The sequence below is a fragment of the Hibiscus syriacus genome, unplaced genomic scaffold, assembly GCF_006381635.1.
Source record: "Hibiscus syriacus cultivar Baekdansim isolate YM2019G1 unplaced genomic scaffold, ASM638163v2 tig00111671_pilon, whole genome shotgun sequence".
NCBI classification, from domain to species: Eukaryota; Viridiplantae; Streptophyta; class Magnoliopsida; order Malvales; family Malvaceae; genus Hibiscus; species Hibiscus syriacus.
This window is the reverse complement of record NW_024063152.1, coordinates 1,170,469-1,187,476: the sequence shown is the minus strand read 5'-3', so window position 1 is coordinate 1,187,476 and position 17,008 is coordinate 1,170,469. Positions and strand designations below refer to the sequence as shown.

At 35.9% G+C, this 17,008-nt stretch overlaps 2 protein-coding genes, 1 long non-coding RNA gene and 1 pseudogene across 7 annotated transcripts in view; 2 read left to right on the top strand and 2 right to left on the bottom strand.

Annotated features, from left to right (window-relative positions):
* Positions 1 to 3,336, bottom strand: part of LOC120167158 (F-box/kelch-repeat protein At1g57790-like) — a 45,010-nt gene extending 41,674 nt beyond the window's left edge. For all 4 annotated transcript variants that reach the window (XM_039176255.1, XM_039176257.1, XM_039176258.1 and 1 more), the window contains exon 1: positions 2,454 to 3,336. The gene's annotated coding sequence lies outside the window, so the exon portion shown is untranslated. The remainder of the gene's footprint in view (positions 1 to 2,453) is intronic.
* LOC120167164 lies at positions 883 to 15,513 on the top strand. The gene is made up of 3 exons (XR_005520014.1): positions 883 to 893; positions 2,918 to 2,921; positions 15,165 to 15,513. It is a non-coding gene; the product is annotated as an uncharacterized LOC120167164 (long non-coding RNA).
* LOC120167157 (inactive glucose-6-phosphate 1-dehydrogenase 4, chloroplastic-like) lies at positions 9,816 to 14,866 on the top strand. Of its 2 annotated transcripts, XM_039176246.1 has the most exons (13): positions 9,816 to 10,036; positions 10,828 to 11,071; positions 11,183 to 11,391; positions 11,590 to 11,684; positions 12,078 to 12,192; positions 12,281 to 12,486; positions 12,595 to 12,703; positions 12,797 to 12,834; positions 12,921 to 13,041; positions 13,116 to 13,318; positions 13,381 to 13,581; positions 13,668 to 13,910; positions 14,722 to 14,866. In XM_039176246.1, exons 1-12 carry the CDS (start codon positions 9,962 to 9,964, stop codon positions 13,903 to 13,905), a joined length of 1,854 nt encoding a protein of 617 aa, XP_039032177.1. In that variant the 5' UTR covers positions 9,816 to 9,961; the 3' UTR covers positions 13,906 to 13,910; positions 14,722 to 14,866. The 2 variants fall into 2 exon arrangements, with proteins under 2 accessions (XP_039032177.1, XP_039032176.1); XM_039176245.1 differs by lacking the exon at positions 14,722 to 14,866 and having other exon boundaries at positions 13,668 to 14,162.
* On the bottom strand, positions 14,239 to 16,604 carry LOC120167161 (annotated as a pseudogene).
* Between the last annotated feature and the right edge of the window lie 404 nt (positions 16,605 to 17,008).

Here is a 17,008-nt window from a genome sequence, read left to right as displayed (position 1 = left end):
GTGAAGAAACAAATAGATCAATGCCTTTTTTGATAGCTTTCAACTCAGCTAGAATGGTAGAAGTAGGACCTACAGATTCTGCAAATGAGACAAGTGTAACCCGATTCCAATCTCTGAGGATACCCCCTATTCCAGGAGGGGGATTCCAGCAGTTCCCCATCCTGTTCAGGTCTTTGAACACTTTTAGATTATCCACCAAAGAAGGGTCAACAATTAAAGAATCCACCTGAATAGAGATTAGGGGATACTTTGCTATATACCATTTGGCTAACCTTAACCGAACCGTGAGAAACAATGATATCTATCCAACTCTTTTTCCAAAAATAATCTCATTTCTCATCTTCCAAATTGACCAAAAGACTACCCCGGAATAAACTTCCATATAGCAGATTTAGGATTCATATCAGCCCAAGAACTGAGCAGAGATGGAGGGTCTTGCGGAAGAGCTTGTCGGATACCCCAGAATCCTATAATCTTATTCCACAGTTCCCACGTAACTTGACAAGAAATAAAAAGATGCTGGATTGTTTCATCCCCTTGGTTACATAGAGGGCAGAGAATATTACCCCCTAAAGGAACCCCTCTTCTCAACAATTCAACTCTAACCGCAACTTTTTTGTGGAACAACTGCCAAAGGAAAGATTCTACTCTAGGAGGAACTAAACCCAACCATACATATTTACTCCATTGAAACGTTACATCGTTAGATATAGAAAGAGCTTTCTTGCATGCTTTAACAGAAAACAACCCCACATCCGACACATTCCACAGCAGACAATCTTCCAAAAACTCGGAAAGTTTAACATTTTTCAACCTATCCAACAGCTGTACCAACTGTTCCCCTCTTTTTGAAGAGAGAAAATAGCACAAAGCAAAGAGGCGCCAAGATTGCAGTCACCAAAATCCAATTAAATGTAGCCCTGCTGGGCCAGAAAAAATTATGGCATGAAGGCAACATAATTAAATATATGATCGTCTAGATTAGGGAGTAACTAATTTGTACAAGGCAATTAAGGGGGAAAAGCTTCATAGAAAACATATAAAGAGATTTCACTTAAAAAATATCCAGCATTTGTATAACACTAGCAATTAAAAAAATCAAAATCAACCATTCTCCTTTCAGGTTGTGTTGCTACAGACCAGACTGAGGTCAGGGGAGACGGAGAACTAATCTCATATAATACAGCTATGCTTAGGCGATAGTGCAGCTATGAACTGAAATTACTCGACAGAGTAAGGAAGGTTAGGGATTAGTCGTGCATGTAACAAAAGTGTGATCAAGTGACCCGTAGTTGACGGGAAAGAGACGAAAGGTGCAAGACGTCTAATATTTGATTAAATAGTCATTTAGTTTCTTTTTTTCTTTGAGCATTTTTTAAGGCTAATATCTACTGTAAAACGGATATAAAACCCAAACAAAAACAATGTAAAACAACAATTCTTCTGGAATCAAAAAAGGAACCGAAAAATTCCAAACTCAAAGGTATTTAGCCACCGCCGTTCTATTTTTCATTCTGGGCATGCATGCTGGGTTTTGTCATTCGAATGTAATGCTAATAAAAAGGAAAGATGGAGGAAGAACTTAACTTGACTGTCGTGTTTCGTCGGAGGTAGAGGGGTGTCGGGGAGATTCTTTTTGTAAACACCCGTTTTTTATCGGGTTTAAAAAAATATTAAAAAATATTATTATTATTAATATTTATTGCAACTTTTGCAGGCTTTACAACAAGCCCAACTGAGCCTAAACCAGATTACAAACAATTGACCAGCTGAGCCCAATTATAAGACCCGACCCACAACTCTATCGGATCGGATCCGAATCCAGAATTGAACCGATTAGCTGCTGCCGTCAATCATGCCACCATGAAGCCTACTCCACAAATCATCCACAGCAAAAAAAAATCAACCACCCAAAATGTTATCAAAGTCAATACTTGCTCAACCAAATATCACCAAACGCGAATAAAAATCAACAAGAGGACAAGAAGGATTCGGTGAAAAAAATATAGAAAAGGAGGACCCATTGGAGCAAGCAGAAGGGGGGACAACCGGTCAACCATCACCAGAGGCGATCAACGAAAAACCCTTCCCCATTCGTTTTACACAACAAAGCAACAAATCAAGAAAAAAGACTGTGCATAAGAAGTTCTTCCTCCCATTCGAAGATTAATGTAAACACAAGGCTATCTTTTTTCAAGGAATCAAAGCAGTGCAAAGTAAATCCAATTCATGCAATATTTTTCTTCATTATCATTTACAATTGCATTTTTTACTTGTTTTAATAGCTTTCGAAGTAAGTACAAAACTCAAAATAAAAAGGATAAGTCGAGTTTACCTTCGGGTATAGGAATGTAGTCGAGGCTAGTGTGATAGTATTATGGTTTAGTTTATATTTGGGGTTTCTTTTATCAAAACAAAAAATAAAAAGAAAAGCAGGGGAGTAACGAGTTTACCTGTCGTCGGAGTCTTCGTCCGTAAAGACTCTTGGCAGTGTCGGTGGAAGAATAGAAGGCAACCAAATAGAAAAAGAAAAAAAGGAAAAATGAGTTTTTATAGAATCGAACTACAACCACTAAAAAATACCAGAGAACTCAACTTAAAAACGAAAAACGAAAGGAAAGTGGTTTACCTCTAGGTTCTGTTCTTAGGCCATCATAGATGTGCATAAGGGAGAGTGGAGTCGATTTTTGGCCAGAAATCGGCCAACGTGTAGGGAGTTTTGAGTGACCTTAGGTTTTGGTCGAGGAGTTAGAATAGAAGGGGGGCTTACTCAATCTGCTTCGGGTTTTTTCGGGGCTATCTCGGTCTTAGTTGGGGTCGGCAGAAGTGAGGATGGCTACCGATGATTGGTGGCCAAGGCATCGCCGGTTTTGGTTCTGCTGGGTTTTGAAGGAGGCGTCGGTTTGGAGAGTTTTAGAGAGGTTATGTTAGGGTCTGGTCACTTAGGATTGTGGTTTTTCGTTTGGTGGTGACTGAAGGTCGATCGGCCATCGTTCAATGGCCAGAATTCTCAGTTCTAGGGCTGTTGGAATCTCGGTCGTTTGTGAGAAAATAGAAAGCGAAGAGAGTGTTTACCTTAGACTTGTCGGTGTCGTGTTTTAGTCATCAAAGTGGAGAAGGTAGAAGCTTTAGAGTTGTTTAGGGTCTGTTAGAATAGAAACAGAGGTTTTAGTTTACTCAGAATAGTTTAGGCATTTCGTCGGATTTGGTTTGAAGGTGGCCGGAGAGGATGATGGTCTTTGGTGAGCGACCGACCGGGCGAACGTTGGATTTCTTGAGAAGAGGTTTCGGTGGCCATGGTTATGGTTTCGTCGAGAGGATGGATTTAAAAGTGAAGTGCGGCTGAGGGCTTATCAGTTTAGGGTTAGCTTATAGTTAGGTTTTATGTATTAAATTTAGAGTAAATTGTTTACATACCCTTAACTTTGGCTGCGTATTTTCATTTTAGTCCCTTATGGGGATTATTTCGTTTATTGTTTAATTGTTTTGTCTTAATTTGGTAAATATGCAAATTAATTGAACACTATATTTTAGATTTGTAAAAATTACAAAAGCATACTTTAGTCCCCCGTAATTTAGCACATTTATAATTTAGTCACCTGTATAAGTTTGTTTTTGAATTTGACTTGTTTCATTTGTCTTAATATTATTATTTTCCAGATTTTTTTTTTGTTTTATTTGTTCTGCTAATGCTCCTCCTATTTTAGTTATTTTTATGTTTTAATCCCCTGTTTATTTGTTATTTAGCATGATTGATTTTAATTACGTGTTTATTTTTTTTGTTTTTTGTTTAATCCCTAATTAATTTAGTAATTATTCAGCTTAATCCTTGGTTTACCATTTTTGGGAATTTCTGTTTTTGACCTTAGACTTCGAGTGCATTATGTTTCAGTCTTATGTATCAGTTTATTTTTAATTTATACAGTTGCCACATTTCGCTTCCCGAATCAATAATTGTTATCTGCTTAGTTTACCTAAAGTCTACATAGTTTTGTTTTTCATATTAATCTTTGCTATACCATATTTTTTAGTAGTATGTATGATGGACTCACGTAATTGCCTGTCCAGTTCAGTTGGTTAGAGCGTAAGGCTCTTAACCTTGTGGTCGTGTGATCGAGTCTCACGGTGGGCAATTCATAAATTCTAATTATCGGATGTCTCCCACGAAAGCTGCTCTCAACCTGGTGTTGGGGGACAGCCTACTATCCTACCTTCCCCTTACCCCATTACACATGGGAATATGGTCAGCTAATTTCTTATGATGGACTCACGTACATAACTCGACATTATTACATAATTGGATTAAGGATAATACTTTTTTTAATTTAAAATTGTTTTAAGAGTGTATTGTCTTATTTTATTAGAGGCATACTTTTAACGATTTTGAATTAAAAGTGTATCCCATTAGTGACACCTAAAACTTTGTTCATCACTTTAAAATTTGGGAATGAAAGACGAATAAATGTTCGGCTATTTAAATTTGTCGAGAAAATGTTGTTATACCTCATCTAAGATCTGATATCGATATTTTTAAATAATCAAATATTTTTTATCTTTCTAAAAGGCTGGGTAATTTCAATTTAATCTATTTTTGTGCTTTAGAATATTCTAATATTTGTATGTTGTTGTTTTTGTCGGGGATCATAAACCAAATTAAAATCGAACTTGTAAATTTCATTGCAGAGACGTTAATTAATCGATCAGGTACCGATTTAGGGCGCTGTGGATGTGCTAATCCGTTCCCACGCGTAATCGACTCCCGAACTCATTTTCTAATAACGCATACCACAAATTATCATCACAAATTGTCATTTTAATTAAAAATGATTTTTATTTAAAATGACAACGTTTTTTAGTGCACAATCACACCCTAATCAATGATTAGTGAAGACTCTTCGAACCGTGTGTTTTTGTTATCGTAAAGGAATTTCCAAAAATTTCGAAACGAAAGATTTTCTAAATCACATTCACTTTTAATTAAAATTTAATCATGAATGGATAATTAAAAATGGTGTGGTTTTAAAATCTCGCACTCTTTAGGGGAAAATCGTTTCAACAATTTTGGGTCCGGTTTTGGGTCCGGTTTTGGTTGTTTTGGCCATCGTGGATGTTGGTTGGCTCTAGGGGTCGGTCACGGCAGTGTGAGGAGAGAGATATGGTCTTCTCGGCCTAAGAAAGGAAAGGGAAGGCTTGATATAGCGAGGGGTTGCGCTGGTTGGGGTGTCCAGCGCCTCGACGTGCGATAACCGAGGGAGAGTGGCCTCCCGTATAGGGTGGCTGGGGTGGCTGGGGCGCGGATTTTGGCTCCTTTGAAGGTGTCAGCCTCCGTGAGTTTTGAGAGAGGGGAGGAGCTGAAAAAACTTTAGGTTTGGCTTTGGTTTTCTCGGGTAGAATCGAAGATGTGAGGAGGGATATTAAGCTTTTGTATTTTTGGGATAATCACGCTAAGGTCCCTATACCTTTAGCGTTATTTTACATTTTGGTCATTAGGTCGTGGGTTAATCATCGAAAGATCCCTATATTTTAGGTTTTTTATGTCTTGTCACTAAAGTAGAGTCTAATTAGGTTTTTAGTCATCCTTTTTAGCATGTTATTCGATTTAGCCATCTGTTTAAGGAAAATCACATGTAGGTTCCCCTAAGTTTAATTTTTTTGCATTATGGTCACCTGCAATGGTTATTTTGTTTTATTTTAAATTTATTGGGTTGATTTTTTTTCGCATTTTTATTTAATTTAGACTTGAAAATAGATTATTGTTATTTAATCCCTATAGTTCAATGTGTTTTATATTTTGGTCACTACTATATTTATTTTGTTTTGATTTTACTGCTTAATTTTTAATTTATCTTAACCTAGTCCTGTCCTTGCATGCTTAATTTATTTCATTTTTGCCCTTGCAATTTAATAATAAAACGATCTAATCTATGGTATTTAATTACTTAGACCTTGATTGAAATTCGTATTTGTGTGCTTTATTTTATTTTACTTTATTTTATTTGTTTGTTTATTTTATTTTATTTTATTTTGTGCATTTTAAATTTTTATTAGTTGGTTGATATTTTAAAATGTAGGTTGTTTTATATTTATTTAATTAGCCTTTTAGAGTGTGTTTGTAAACTAGGATCTTTAAGTAAATAATAATTTAGAGTTTCACATTAGACTTAATTAGGGAACAATTCGATTATAGTTTATCACAAAATGCTCGATTACTATAATCGTTTGTTCGAATCCCAAATTATTAATCATTAATTAATTTTTAAAACTTGTTTATTTTAATCCCTTTATTTTTAATAATTAATTAACACAATTATTAGAAACTTGAATTATTGGCTAGTCCTTAGACTTTTAGGAGTTATAGATTTAGTCCTTTACATTAACTTACTTACACTAAGGTCTCTATACTTTTAGGTCCCTAAATTTAGTTCTCTTACATTTTGGCCTTAAACTTTTAATTAGATTTTTTTAAAAATTAATATAATTAATTTGGATAATTAGAGCCTTCATTTTAAACTTTGTTTCAAACTAGTCTTTAAACTTAGGTGGATTTTTAATTTGGCACTCGCTTTTGCTCGAGGCTCCATTTTAATTATTCGGATATTCCATAATTAATTAAAGTTTATTAGGTTAATATTAGAGCCTACACTTTTAGGTTTAATTCCCTAGGTCCTTTAAACTTTTATAATTTACACTTTAAGTTAGAGGGAAATAATTAATTTGTTAGGTATAATTAAGTTTCATAACCAATTGTTTGACTGCATTTTGTTTTAAAATCTAAGGCAATTAAGGAGTCAATAGTATCTCCCGCAAATATGCTCAATGGGTGACTACTGGTGATTCCCGAAATAGGTCGACATCCTTTTCAAGACTGCATCATGCTTTCTAAAATATCAAGACAATGTCCAATTATTGGGCACAATAGTTGATCTTCCGCATTCATGCTTGGGGGTGAAGGCTATCAACTTTAATAAACGAATACTCTTTTTAACTTTGCATCCATGATGATTTTTAAATTATATAAAGTTTGAACTCAAAATTTTCAATTTTAAATGTAGGATAATCAACTAAGTACTAATTTTTGGGCGATATAGGGATGCTAATCATTCTCCACTCGTAACTGACTCTCGAACCTATTTATTGGTTTTCATAGACCCTAAAACTTGATATTTTGATAAAATAATAATAATAATAATAATAATAATAAAATGTTGTATTAAAATTATCCGATTTTTATGGTGTTTCGATCGCACCTTAAAATAATTGATGACGACTCCTCAAATTTCAAAAATCTTTTCAAAAAACCCTAAATTGTACTATCATTCTTCCCCGCCCGACGAAAAACAATGACCACAATTATGATAAACTTACAAGTTAAATTATCGTATAAGAAACAAGGTTCAAACCGAAATCAAATTTAACTTGTCTTAATCGAACATTTTCAATCAATATTTATTTAATGAGCTAGACATTAAAACAATATATTTAAAATATAATATTAAATACATTATAAATATAATATTAATAAAATATATTCAATATGAAAGTATTATTTAAATATGTGTAATAATATTTAAATAGTAAATTAACATGAAATAAAAACATAATAAATATACACCCAAATAATTAATTATCTTACTCAGAATAGAATTCATTATCTCAAAATAGTTTTATCTGAAATGATAAGAACTAATAAATAATTATCAAATAAATTAAAATAATATTTTTATTAAAATAATTATTATCATTGATAATATTATTTTTTTCACGAAAATAAGGCAAACTGAAATAAAATTTCGAATTTATGTTTACCTTTAGAATTAAAGTCTTTCTCTATGCTGACACTGTTCTAAATTTGACTCAAAACCAAATCAAATTATTGTTCATTTATCGTTGATAACCAATCCTTTTTTTTTTTGCTTAATCCCGAAGCAAGTGCTCAAACTATGCATTTTTTTGTCCAAATAAGTGCCTAAAGTATTTTTTGATAAGTTAGGTGCCTAACGTTCAAACAAGTCTACTTTAAGTGTTCATGACGTAACAATCGTTAGTTTTTTCTATTAAGTGACATATGTTACAATATGATAATTTTTAAATTTATATTTTAAAAAATATTTAAAATATTATTATATTTAAAAAAAACCCTAATTTATTTTAAATTACAAAAAATCTCAAATCCCTAAAATCTCCATTTCTAATACTAAGCCATCGCCACAACCCTTTTCGACCACGACCGCCGCCGCCGCCGACGTAGTCTCTGTCATCATTCTAGTTATACGACGCCATAGTTGTCGTCGATTAGTTGTCAGAATTACGTGGGATCGCGATTTTTATCCTAGGATTTACGGGGTATAAAACGTCGATTGACTGTCGATAGGTCACGATTTCATAGGGATTTTGGTATATGGGGGGAGGTGAGGTCGAGTGGAGCTTCGTCGATGACAAAGGGCAGCGGTTAACGTGGGTTTAGGGGTTGAAATGAATATTTTGAATGTTGTGGGGTTATTTTAAAATTTTATGTGTTTTCTTTTAAAAAATATTTTTTAATTTTTGTTTATTTTATATAAAAAATTCAAATTATCATATTGTGACACGTGTCACTTAACATAGGAAATTAACTCCGTTGACAGATCGGGCATCTAGAGTTGTAACGTTTGTAATGTTAGACACCTGGATGGTCAAAAATTATTGTAGGCACCTATTCGGAAAAAATAGTATAATTTGGACACTTATTTTTATATTAAGCCTAAAAATTAACCCATTTTACTAAAGGTTTAAATATACAAAAGGTGCCAACCTATGTCTCTTTTCCTAGTTTAGTGTCTAATATTTATTTCGTTTTAATGCCTAACGTTTCATTATGTACCAACTGTAAGCCGTGATAGACTGTTAATTTACTCCATTAAGTGACACGTGTCACAATTCGATAATTTTAAAAAAATTATATAAAATTTAAAAAATTTATATATTAAAAAAAACACGTAAATTTCATAATAACCCCAAAACTTTGAAAACCTTCATTTCAACCCCTAAACCCACGCCGCCCGCCGCCCTTTGCAGTCGACGAAGCTCCACTCGACCTCACCTCCCCCGATGATCAAAACCCCTATGAAATTATGATTGATCAACGATTGATTGACGGCGAATCGACTTTTTATACCTCGCGAACCCTATGATGAAAATCGTTATCCCAAACGATTTCGACAACCAATCAACGACCAATCAACGACAAGTACGACGACTTATAACTAGGATGATGACAATGACTACATCGGCGGTGGTGGTCGAAGCCAGAAAGGGCGACAACGATTAATTAGTGTTAGGATTTAAGGATTTTGAGGCTTTTTTTAATTTAAAAGAAATAAGGGTTTTTTTATATAAATATAATAATATTTTCAATATTTAAAAAAAATCAAAATTACGAGATTGTAACACGTGTCACTTAACGAAGAAAACAAATGGTCCATCATGGCTTGACCTATTTTGAGTAAAGGAATGAAATGTTAGGCACTAAACTAGAACGAAATAAACATTAGACACATATTGTATATTTAAGCCTTTACTAATATATCAAATCAATATATAAGTGACTAAAATACTACTTTTTAAATCCAGAGACCAAAATTGACCGCTTATGAAATAAAAGTGATCAATTCGGTAGTTTAACTCACAGTTATGCAACCAATGCAATCTCACTACAGAAAATGATTTTTTTCTTCTTCTTTATACATAATGGGGAAAGATATGGAAGAAGACGACAAAGAACATCAATAACCAACACATTATTTAACCCTTGGACTTGAATTTACTGCTCACTACCTTCTCGGGCCCTTTTTCTTTTATCTTCTGCAACCAAAACTACTCCACCTCAGCTGCACTCATCTTGTACCTTTTGCTTTACTTCGATCAAGTACATGTATAGAGTTTTATCTATTCCACTACAAGTTACACGCTCAAAACTACAAGGATGCATGTTCCAATTTCACTTTTCTCGCTCACTTTCCCAGAATCTTCAATCGCTTCATCCATTTCTCTGTTCCCTGTAAGCTTCTATCATACCTCATCTCGTGCATGCGATTCTGATTGAAAGTTTATTAATTATTATTTGCCTTGTACTAATTTCATTTATTGATTAAGAATCTGTAGATTAGTTCAGGGTTCAGTTGTTCTGATCGGAGAGGTCATATTAAACATATAGGATCAAACTTTAGGATTGACAGAACTTGATCCTTGTTGATGGAACAAAAGGAGTGTACCGGTTACCGCGATTTATCCCTTCTGATTTCAGTGGAGAGCCGGTAATTAGACGGCGTCCGACCGGTAATATTGATTTTAGAGATGTAGGAGAGAATTGTGAGATGTAATGTGTTTTTTAGAGATAGTTCCAGAATAAGAATACCCTTCATCGGGTTTATATACCGACTCCTTGTGTATGCTAGTGTCAGGTCTAGAATCATCATTATTATTCATAGGCCAACAAGGTGTATAAATGCAGCCGTGAGTTAATGGATTTGGTCTTTATAGTAAGATCTTATCAGAAGTTTATGGTTGGCCGGAGGACTTCCTTTATGGGAGAGTCTCTCTGGCTATAGTCTTCGTAAGCATGTGGGCGAATTGTCTCCTCAGAGGAGTTATGCCTCCGGAGGTATAACGATGCTGCCTTTGATTTTATGTACATTTAAAAGGAAGTGCTTAAGATTACACAGTTGGTCCTTATGACAGGTTTTGAGAATTGCAGGTCAATGGGTTTATTTTTTATCTGTCCTTTTTGGGTTAGAGAACAGATTTTAGTATGTAGGAGTACATCCAGTGAGTTATTTATGGTATATGTAGGGTGCAGCCAATGACTTCCGATTGTCGAGAGGCAGTCGGCTTGTGCTCCATGGAGGAGCCGGTAGTTTCTGCTGGAGGTTTCGTGGTTTGAAGCTACGGATACCTAAGCGGCTGAACCGTCGGCAGCATGTACGTGCACATGAGTTGAAGGGAATAAGAAATCAAGACAAGGATCAGTCGGAAAATCCTTCAAAGAACGGTGAACAATATTCGGAAGCAGCATCAACTATATCCTTGTCCAACGGTTGGAAAAGAAAAGAAAAGAAGATACATTTTGTTAATACATTTTCTTGAAGTTGATTTCTTTCATCATATTAGTACCTTTGTGATTCTTTTGACTTTCTGACATTTGTAGGTTCTGCCGAAGAACACAGGAGAACAACTTCACAACCAAAGGAAAATACTTTGCCTCCTGTCGGAACAAGTTCCTTGAATTTGAATGTTGATGATAATCATGGAAGACCCTCTTTATGCATTGCTGTTATCGGAGCTACCGGTGAGCTTGCCAAGAAGAAGATTTTTCCGGCATTATTTGCTCTATATTACAGCGGTTTTCTTCCGGAGGTAGTTCTACTCTAATATCAAATGCCTCATTTGTTTTCTTGCAGACTTTATTTTTATCACATCATTAGGACATAGTGGATTTCGGAGCACTCTAGAAATTAGGATCAATAGAAGAATTGAGCTCTTTCTTTCCCATTGGACTAAGTAACTGTGATCAGTGTTTCTCATTCTTCAGTTTATCCTTTTACTTGACTGCAGAATGTCGGTATCTTCGGTTATTCCAGAAAGGATTTGACTGATGAAGAATTGAGATCCCTCATCGCTTCAACTTTGACTTGCCGCATTGATCATCAGTACGGTCCTCGCTAATGTTACAATATCCCCCTCTTTGAAATCCTCATCTTCAATTCTTAACCTTTTATTAAATATTATTGAGATTCATAGTTTTTATAATTGAATATGCTTTCTAGAGCTGCATTATGAAGGTTATTCCATGTAAGAAGGTTTTTAAAACTAGTTGCTTATGTCTAAAGATGGTGGTGCCTGGCTGTCACTGGTGTGTAACACTAAAGCCTGCAAACTTGTTTTGGATTTCAACATACTGATTTCTCTTCGATAAATTTTTCGAAGTATATTGACTGTTAGAGCTCAGAAAACCATAATTGCATTTGCTTATTTTATGGATAGGTATACATATATGAAAGGTGTTTGGATCCTAATCTCTTTTTTCTAATTCCCTCCATCAGGCGAGACTGTGGGGACAAGATGAATGCTTTTCTTAGTAGAACATACTACCTTAATGGAGGTTATGACAACAAAGAAGGGATGTCCAAGCTGAATTCTCTAATGGAGCAGATTGAAGTAAGCAATGCTGAAAACCAGAAGTTTTCAACTCTAATGTTCAAAATGTATGCTATTAAGTTGATAATTAACAGCTTACCTACTTCAGGGGGGCTATCGGGCAAACAGGATATTCTATCTTTCTGTTCCACATGAAGCGCTTCAGGACGTTGCTTCCTCTCTTGCCGATAATGCACAAACGAAGAAGGGTTGGAATCGTATAATAATCGAGAAACCGTTTGGATTCGACGCTGTGTCTTCTCAACTGTTTACGAAATCCCTTCTCTCTAAGTATGAGGAGAAGCAAATTTACAGGTGGACAAGCATGTTTTTTGATCCTTCTATGTTATCAAACTGTTCAATCCGTTATTATTTTATTTATATGTTTCCATTACTACAATTTAAATCCATCTTTTACTACAGGATAGATCATCTCCTTGGGAGGAACCTCATTGAAAACCTGACCGTATTACGGTTTTCAAATCTAGTTTTTGAGCCATTATGGAGTCGGACATACATCCGTAATGTGCAGGTAAGCTTTGTGATGTTACAAATTCTTTTACTCTAAATTTGCTTTTAGGAACTCGCCGTCTGCTCCTTACATCTTTGTATCGTTCTTTTGCAGGTGATTTTATCAGAAGACTTGAGTATGCCAAGAGGAAGGTAGTCATAAATGTTTTTCTCCGTCCTTTTGTATCCTATAAATAATTTTTTGTCATCCTGTTAATTGCATTCATCGTTTAATACAGGTATTTTGATGGTTATGGAGTCATTCGGGACATTGTTCACAGTCACATGCTCCAGACTATAGCATTGCTAGCCATGGAACCACCTATAAGTCTTGACGGTGAAGATATTCGAAATGAAAAGGTAGTGATATTTTCTAGTGTGATTAACACGATTTCAAAGCTCATAGCATTTTTCAATGAGAAGCGTCCTTCCAGGTTAAGGTTCTCCGATCAATTCGGGAATTGAAACCCAGTGATGTGATTCTCGGTCAGTATAAAGCTACTTCTCGAGACAAGGTTGATGTGTGTTTCAGCAGCCGGACCCCTACCTTTTTCGCTGCTGCCTTATACATCGATAATGCACGTTGGGATGGTGTACCTTTCATGATCAAAGCTGGTGTTGGACTCATCAAACACAGGTAAGATCTATGAATATATGACTTTTTTAACTTGCTCACCAACATTAGCTTATGTAATGCAGATTGGAGATACGTATTCAATTTAATTCTGTTCCTGGAAATCTCTATCGTGAGCGCATCGAACATAATACTGACCTTTCCACTAATGAATTGATTTTACGTGACGAACCTGACGAGGCTATCCTAGTGAAAATCAACAATAAAATCCCAGGGTTAGGGTTGCAGTTAGATGCTTCTGAGTTAAATTTGCTTTATAAGGACAAGTGAGCACCCTTCTCTTGTTAACTTTCGACACTGACATCAACTTGCGCGTCTTTTTTACATTTACGAATTTGTATTTATACTAAAGGTATAACGTCGAGGTGCCTGATTCATATGAGCATCTTCTGCTTGATGTAATTGATGGTGATAACCATCTCTTCTTGAGAAGTGATGAGCTTGCTGCTGCTTGGAGTATTATCACACCTGTTCTGCAATGGATAGACCAGAATAGTATGGCACCAGAGTTGTACGAGCTCGGAGGTAGAGGTCCGGTTGGTTCGTACTATCTTTCGGCTAAACATGGGGTTCGATGGGCTGATGACTGAAAAAGGTAACAAAATAGGTGACTTGTCTCTTTCCATCGCCACTCATCCAAATGATAGCTGAAAGCTTATACAGTGTATATCATGTGAAATAAGAGTGTTATGCATCTGTTTGTTCGGTTTTGCTGCCATACGAAAACGGCAAATCCGTTAGATTTATTCATTCTGGTGCAGTGTATATTCCTCGCCTCAACTCCCATGTTGTCGACATCTTTAAACAATACTGTTATATTAGATGCTTTGTGTTTGTTATGATTCAAGTGTAGTGTTTTCATTTCCAATAGTATGCCTTAGAAGGTTTTTTTTTTTTTGAAAGTTACGCCTTAGAAGGTTAGATATGCCAGAAAGGGACTGATGCTATTGCATGTGCATGAATGGCTACAATTCCACATTCCAAATTGATCAAGAACAGTACATGTAGTTTATATTAACATGAGATAGAAACATTTTGCTTAACTATTTTATATGCCAACGTGAAAAGGCGAAAATTTTAAAAGTGACGATGAGACAAATTGCCTAGGACTGTAGAGCAAAACTTTTGTTCAGAATCATGTCATCGGTCGTAAAATCGGCCTCCTTTCTGTATGTTCCCCTTCCGAAATCTAGGTTGTAAGAGTCTGCGAGCCCTTCCACCTGGTTGAATTCTGGTTTCCATCCCAGCACATGCTTTGCTTTCTCAACTGATGCAAAGAAATGCTGCAATATATGGAAATATGAACAAAGTGGTTATGATGTCTTATAAATACAAGGTATGTTTATTTAGATTACTGTAATGTCTTGGCAATGTCTCTCAATTTCTTTAAATGATTTTGTCTAAAGTTTTTTAGTGAAATTTGTGTTGAGAGTTACCTGATCCCTGAATGGGAATGCCTTCTTTTTACCGAAGTCGAACTCCTTCGGGTTGTAGTGAACGATCTCAGGTTCAGGAAATCCACCAGCCTGGATGAAGAACAACAACTTCAGTAATGAATCTCTTATCTTCTCAATGGAAAAAGGTTTGAATTACCTTGGCGCACGCCTTTGCTAATCCGTCAAAAGTGACGTACTTTTCGCCAGAAATGTTGAACACCTGCTTGCTGGCTTTTTCGTTACCGAGAACCTGGACGAAAGCCGTTGCCAAAGTCCTGAAGTTTCTCCGATATTGCAAGGGATTATCATATAAATTTCTATTTGCAGCCTAAATAGCATATACCAGCATGTGTAGCGGTGCTGTGGTTCCACTAACCTTGACATGACCGAGTTGGGTTATTTGCACTCCGGAGTTGGGAATCGGAATAGGGCGACCTGCTTTCAAACGGTGGAAGAACCATTCTTCGACCGGATTATAATTCAAAGGTCCGTAAATGTAGACGGGTCTCAAAGATGTCCAATTAACACCCCTCGTCTTGAGTAAGCTCTCGGTATTAAGTTTTCCCTTGTGCCTACTCTTCGGATCGACTGCATCAACCTATCTCCAGGCCACCAACGAGTTAGAAGCGATCATACATGTACATAACAAATGTCAATGAAACATGAATGGAATTGACAATCCCTACCTCACAATGTGGTAAAATATCAGATTTGAGGTAAACGCCAGCTGAGGAGCAGTATATGAACCTGAGAATTAGCAGAGCATTAGAAAGCTTCGAAAATATCAAGGTATCGTCAACGTTTTGACACCGGTTTTAGACTTATAAACTGATACACTGAGTTGCTAGCTAGCTTCAACAAAACAATGGTTTTAAAGCTTACTGCTCTAGATTTGGGAGTGCATCCAGTATGGGTTCAACTTCAACAGCCTCTCGTCCTGAAAGTCGTACAAAAAGGTATCAATAAACAGATCTATTCTCATGGAAAAGCAAAATGCAGAACGAGCACGAGACGAGTACCGTTTATGTCGTACACCACATCGTAGCCTTCAGCAGAGAGTCTGGACTTGACAAACTAAGTCCTGTCTATCTCCTTTCAAATGCAAGATCTAGTACCAAAAATCACTCACATTAGTCTTAAATCGTCAACCGGGAAGCACAATCATTGAAGCTGTCAAGGCACATAATATACCTTGGACTTAAAATCAGAGTAATCACTGTCTGATTCACCAGGCAACTGCTGTGTAACGGGTGCTTTACCTCTAGTAAACAAAGTAACCTGATGACCCTCTTTGACTAGGAGTCTAGACAAGAACACACCAATGAACCGAGTGCCGCCCATTATAAGGATTTTCTTGGTGCTGGATGCTGCAACAACATGCAATGCACCTTTTGGCTGACATACCTTTCTTTTGTACTGCAACCAGAGGAAACCACTTTCACTAGAGATCACCTCTTAATAGAATATGAATTTGTTGATGGTAACAATCTATGTTATCTCAGTGGGAGACGGTTTTAACTCCTTCCAGTTTAGGCGGAGGTCTTGCCGTTAATTAAGCGGGAAGAACTATTCATTATCACAACGACTCCCTATCTAAATCAAAAAGGGTGAACTGACTCCAACCGACATAACATACATTGTTACCACCAACATGTATATATATATATATATATATATATACCTGGATTTGGGAGAGTTTGGTGCCATTGAAGTGGGAGAGAGAGGAGGAGAGGAGGGAGATGGGAGGTTGCTTTGTTGGCTGCAACACCACCAGCTTTGCCATGCCTTTGCCTTCGGTTTGGTTGAGTGGTGAGGTATTGGCTCATGTTTTATGGCCATTTACAATAAGCGACGATGATAAGACAACGTCCCACCACACCACAATCTTGGTTACATCCACAGCCTCTCGTTCTATTGGACTTTCTATCACCCTATGTCCTCCACATTTCTTTTATTACTATTATATATATATATATATATATATATCAATTAAAAATAATAATTTCACAAATGACATTAAGACAAAATAAATTTTCTAATACGATAAAAATCGTCTCTAATGTATATCCAAAAATAAAAATTATTTAATATATAGATTGTGTTAAATTCAGACTTTATAATAATGTCTTTGTCTATTTTAGTGTTATTTGGTATATTTGAATTATCTTAAATACTAACTCTTATACTCTAAACCCTAAATAAAATAGATGACACCAATACAATTAGGGATGGGCATGGGACCCGAACCCGACCCGAT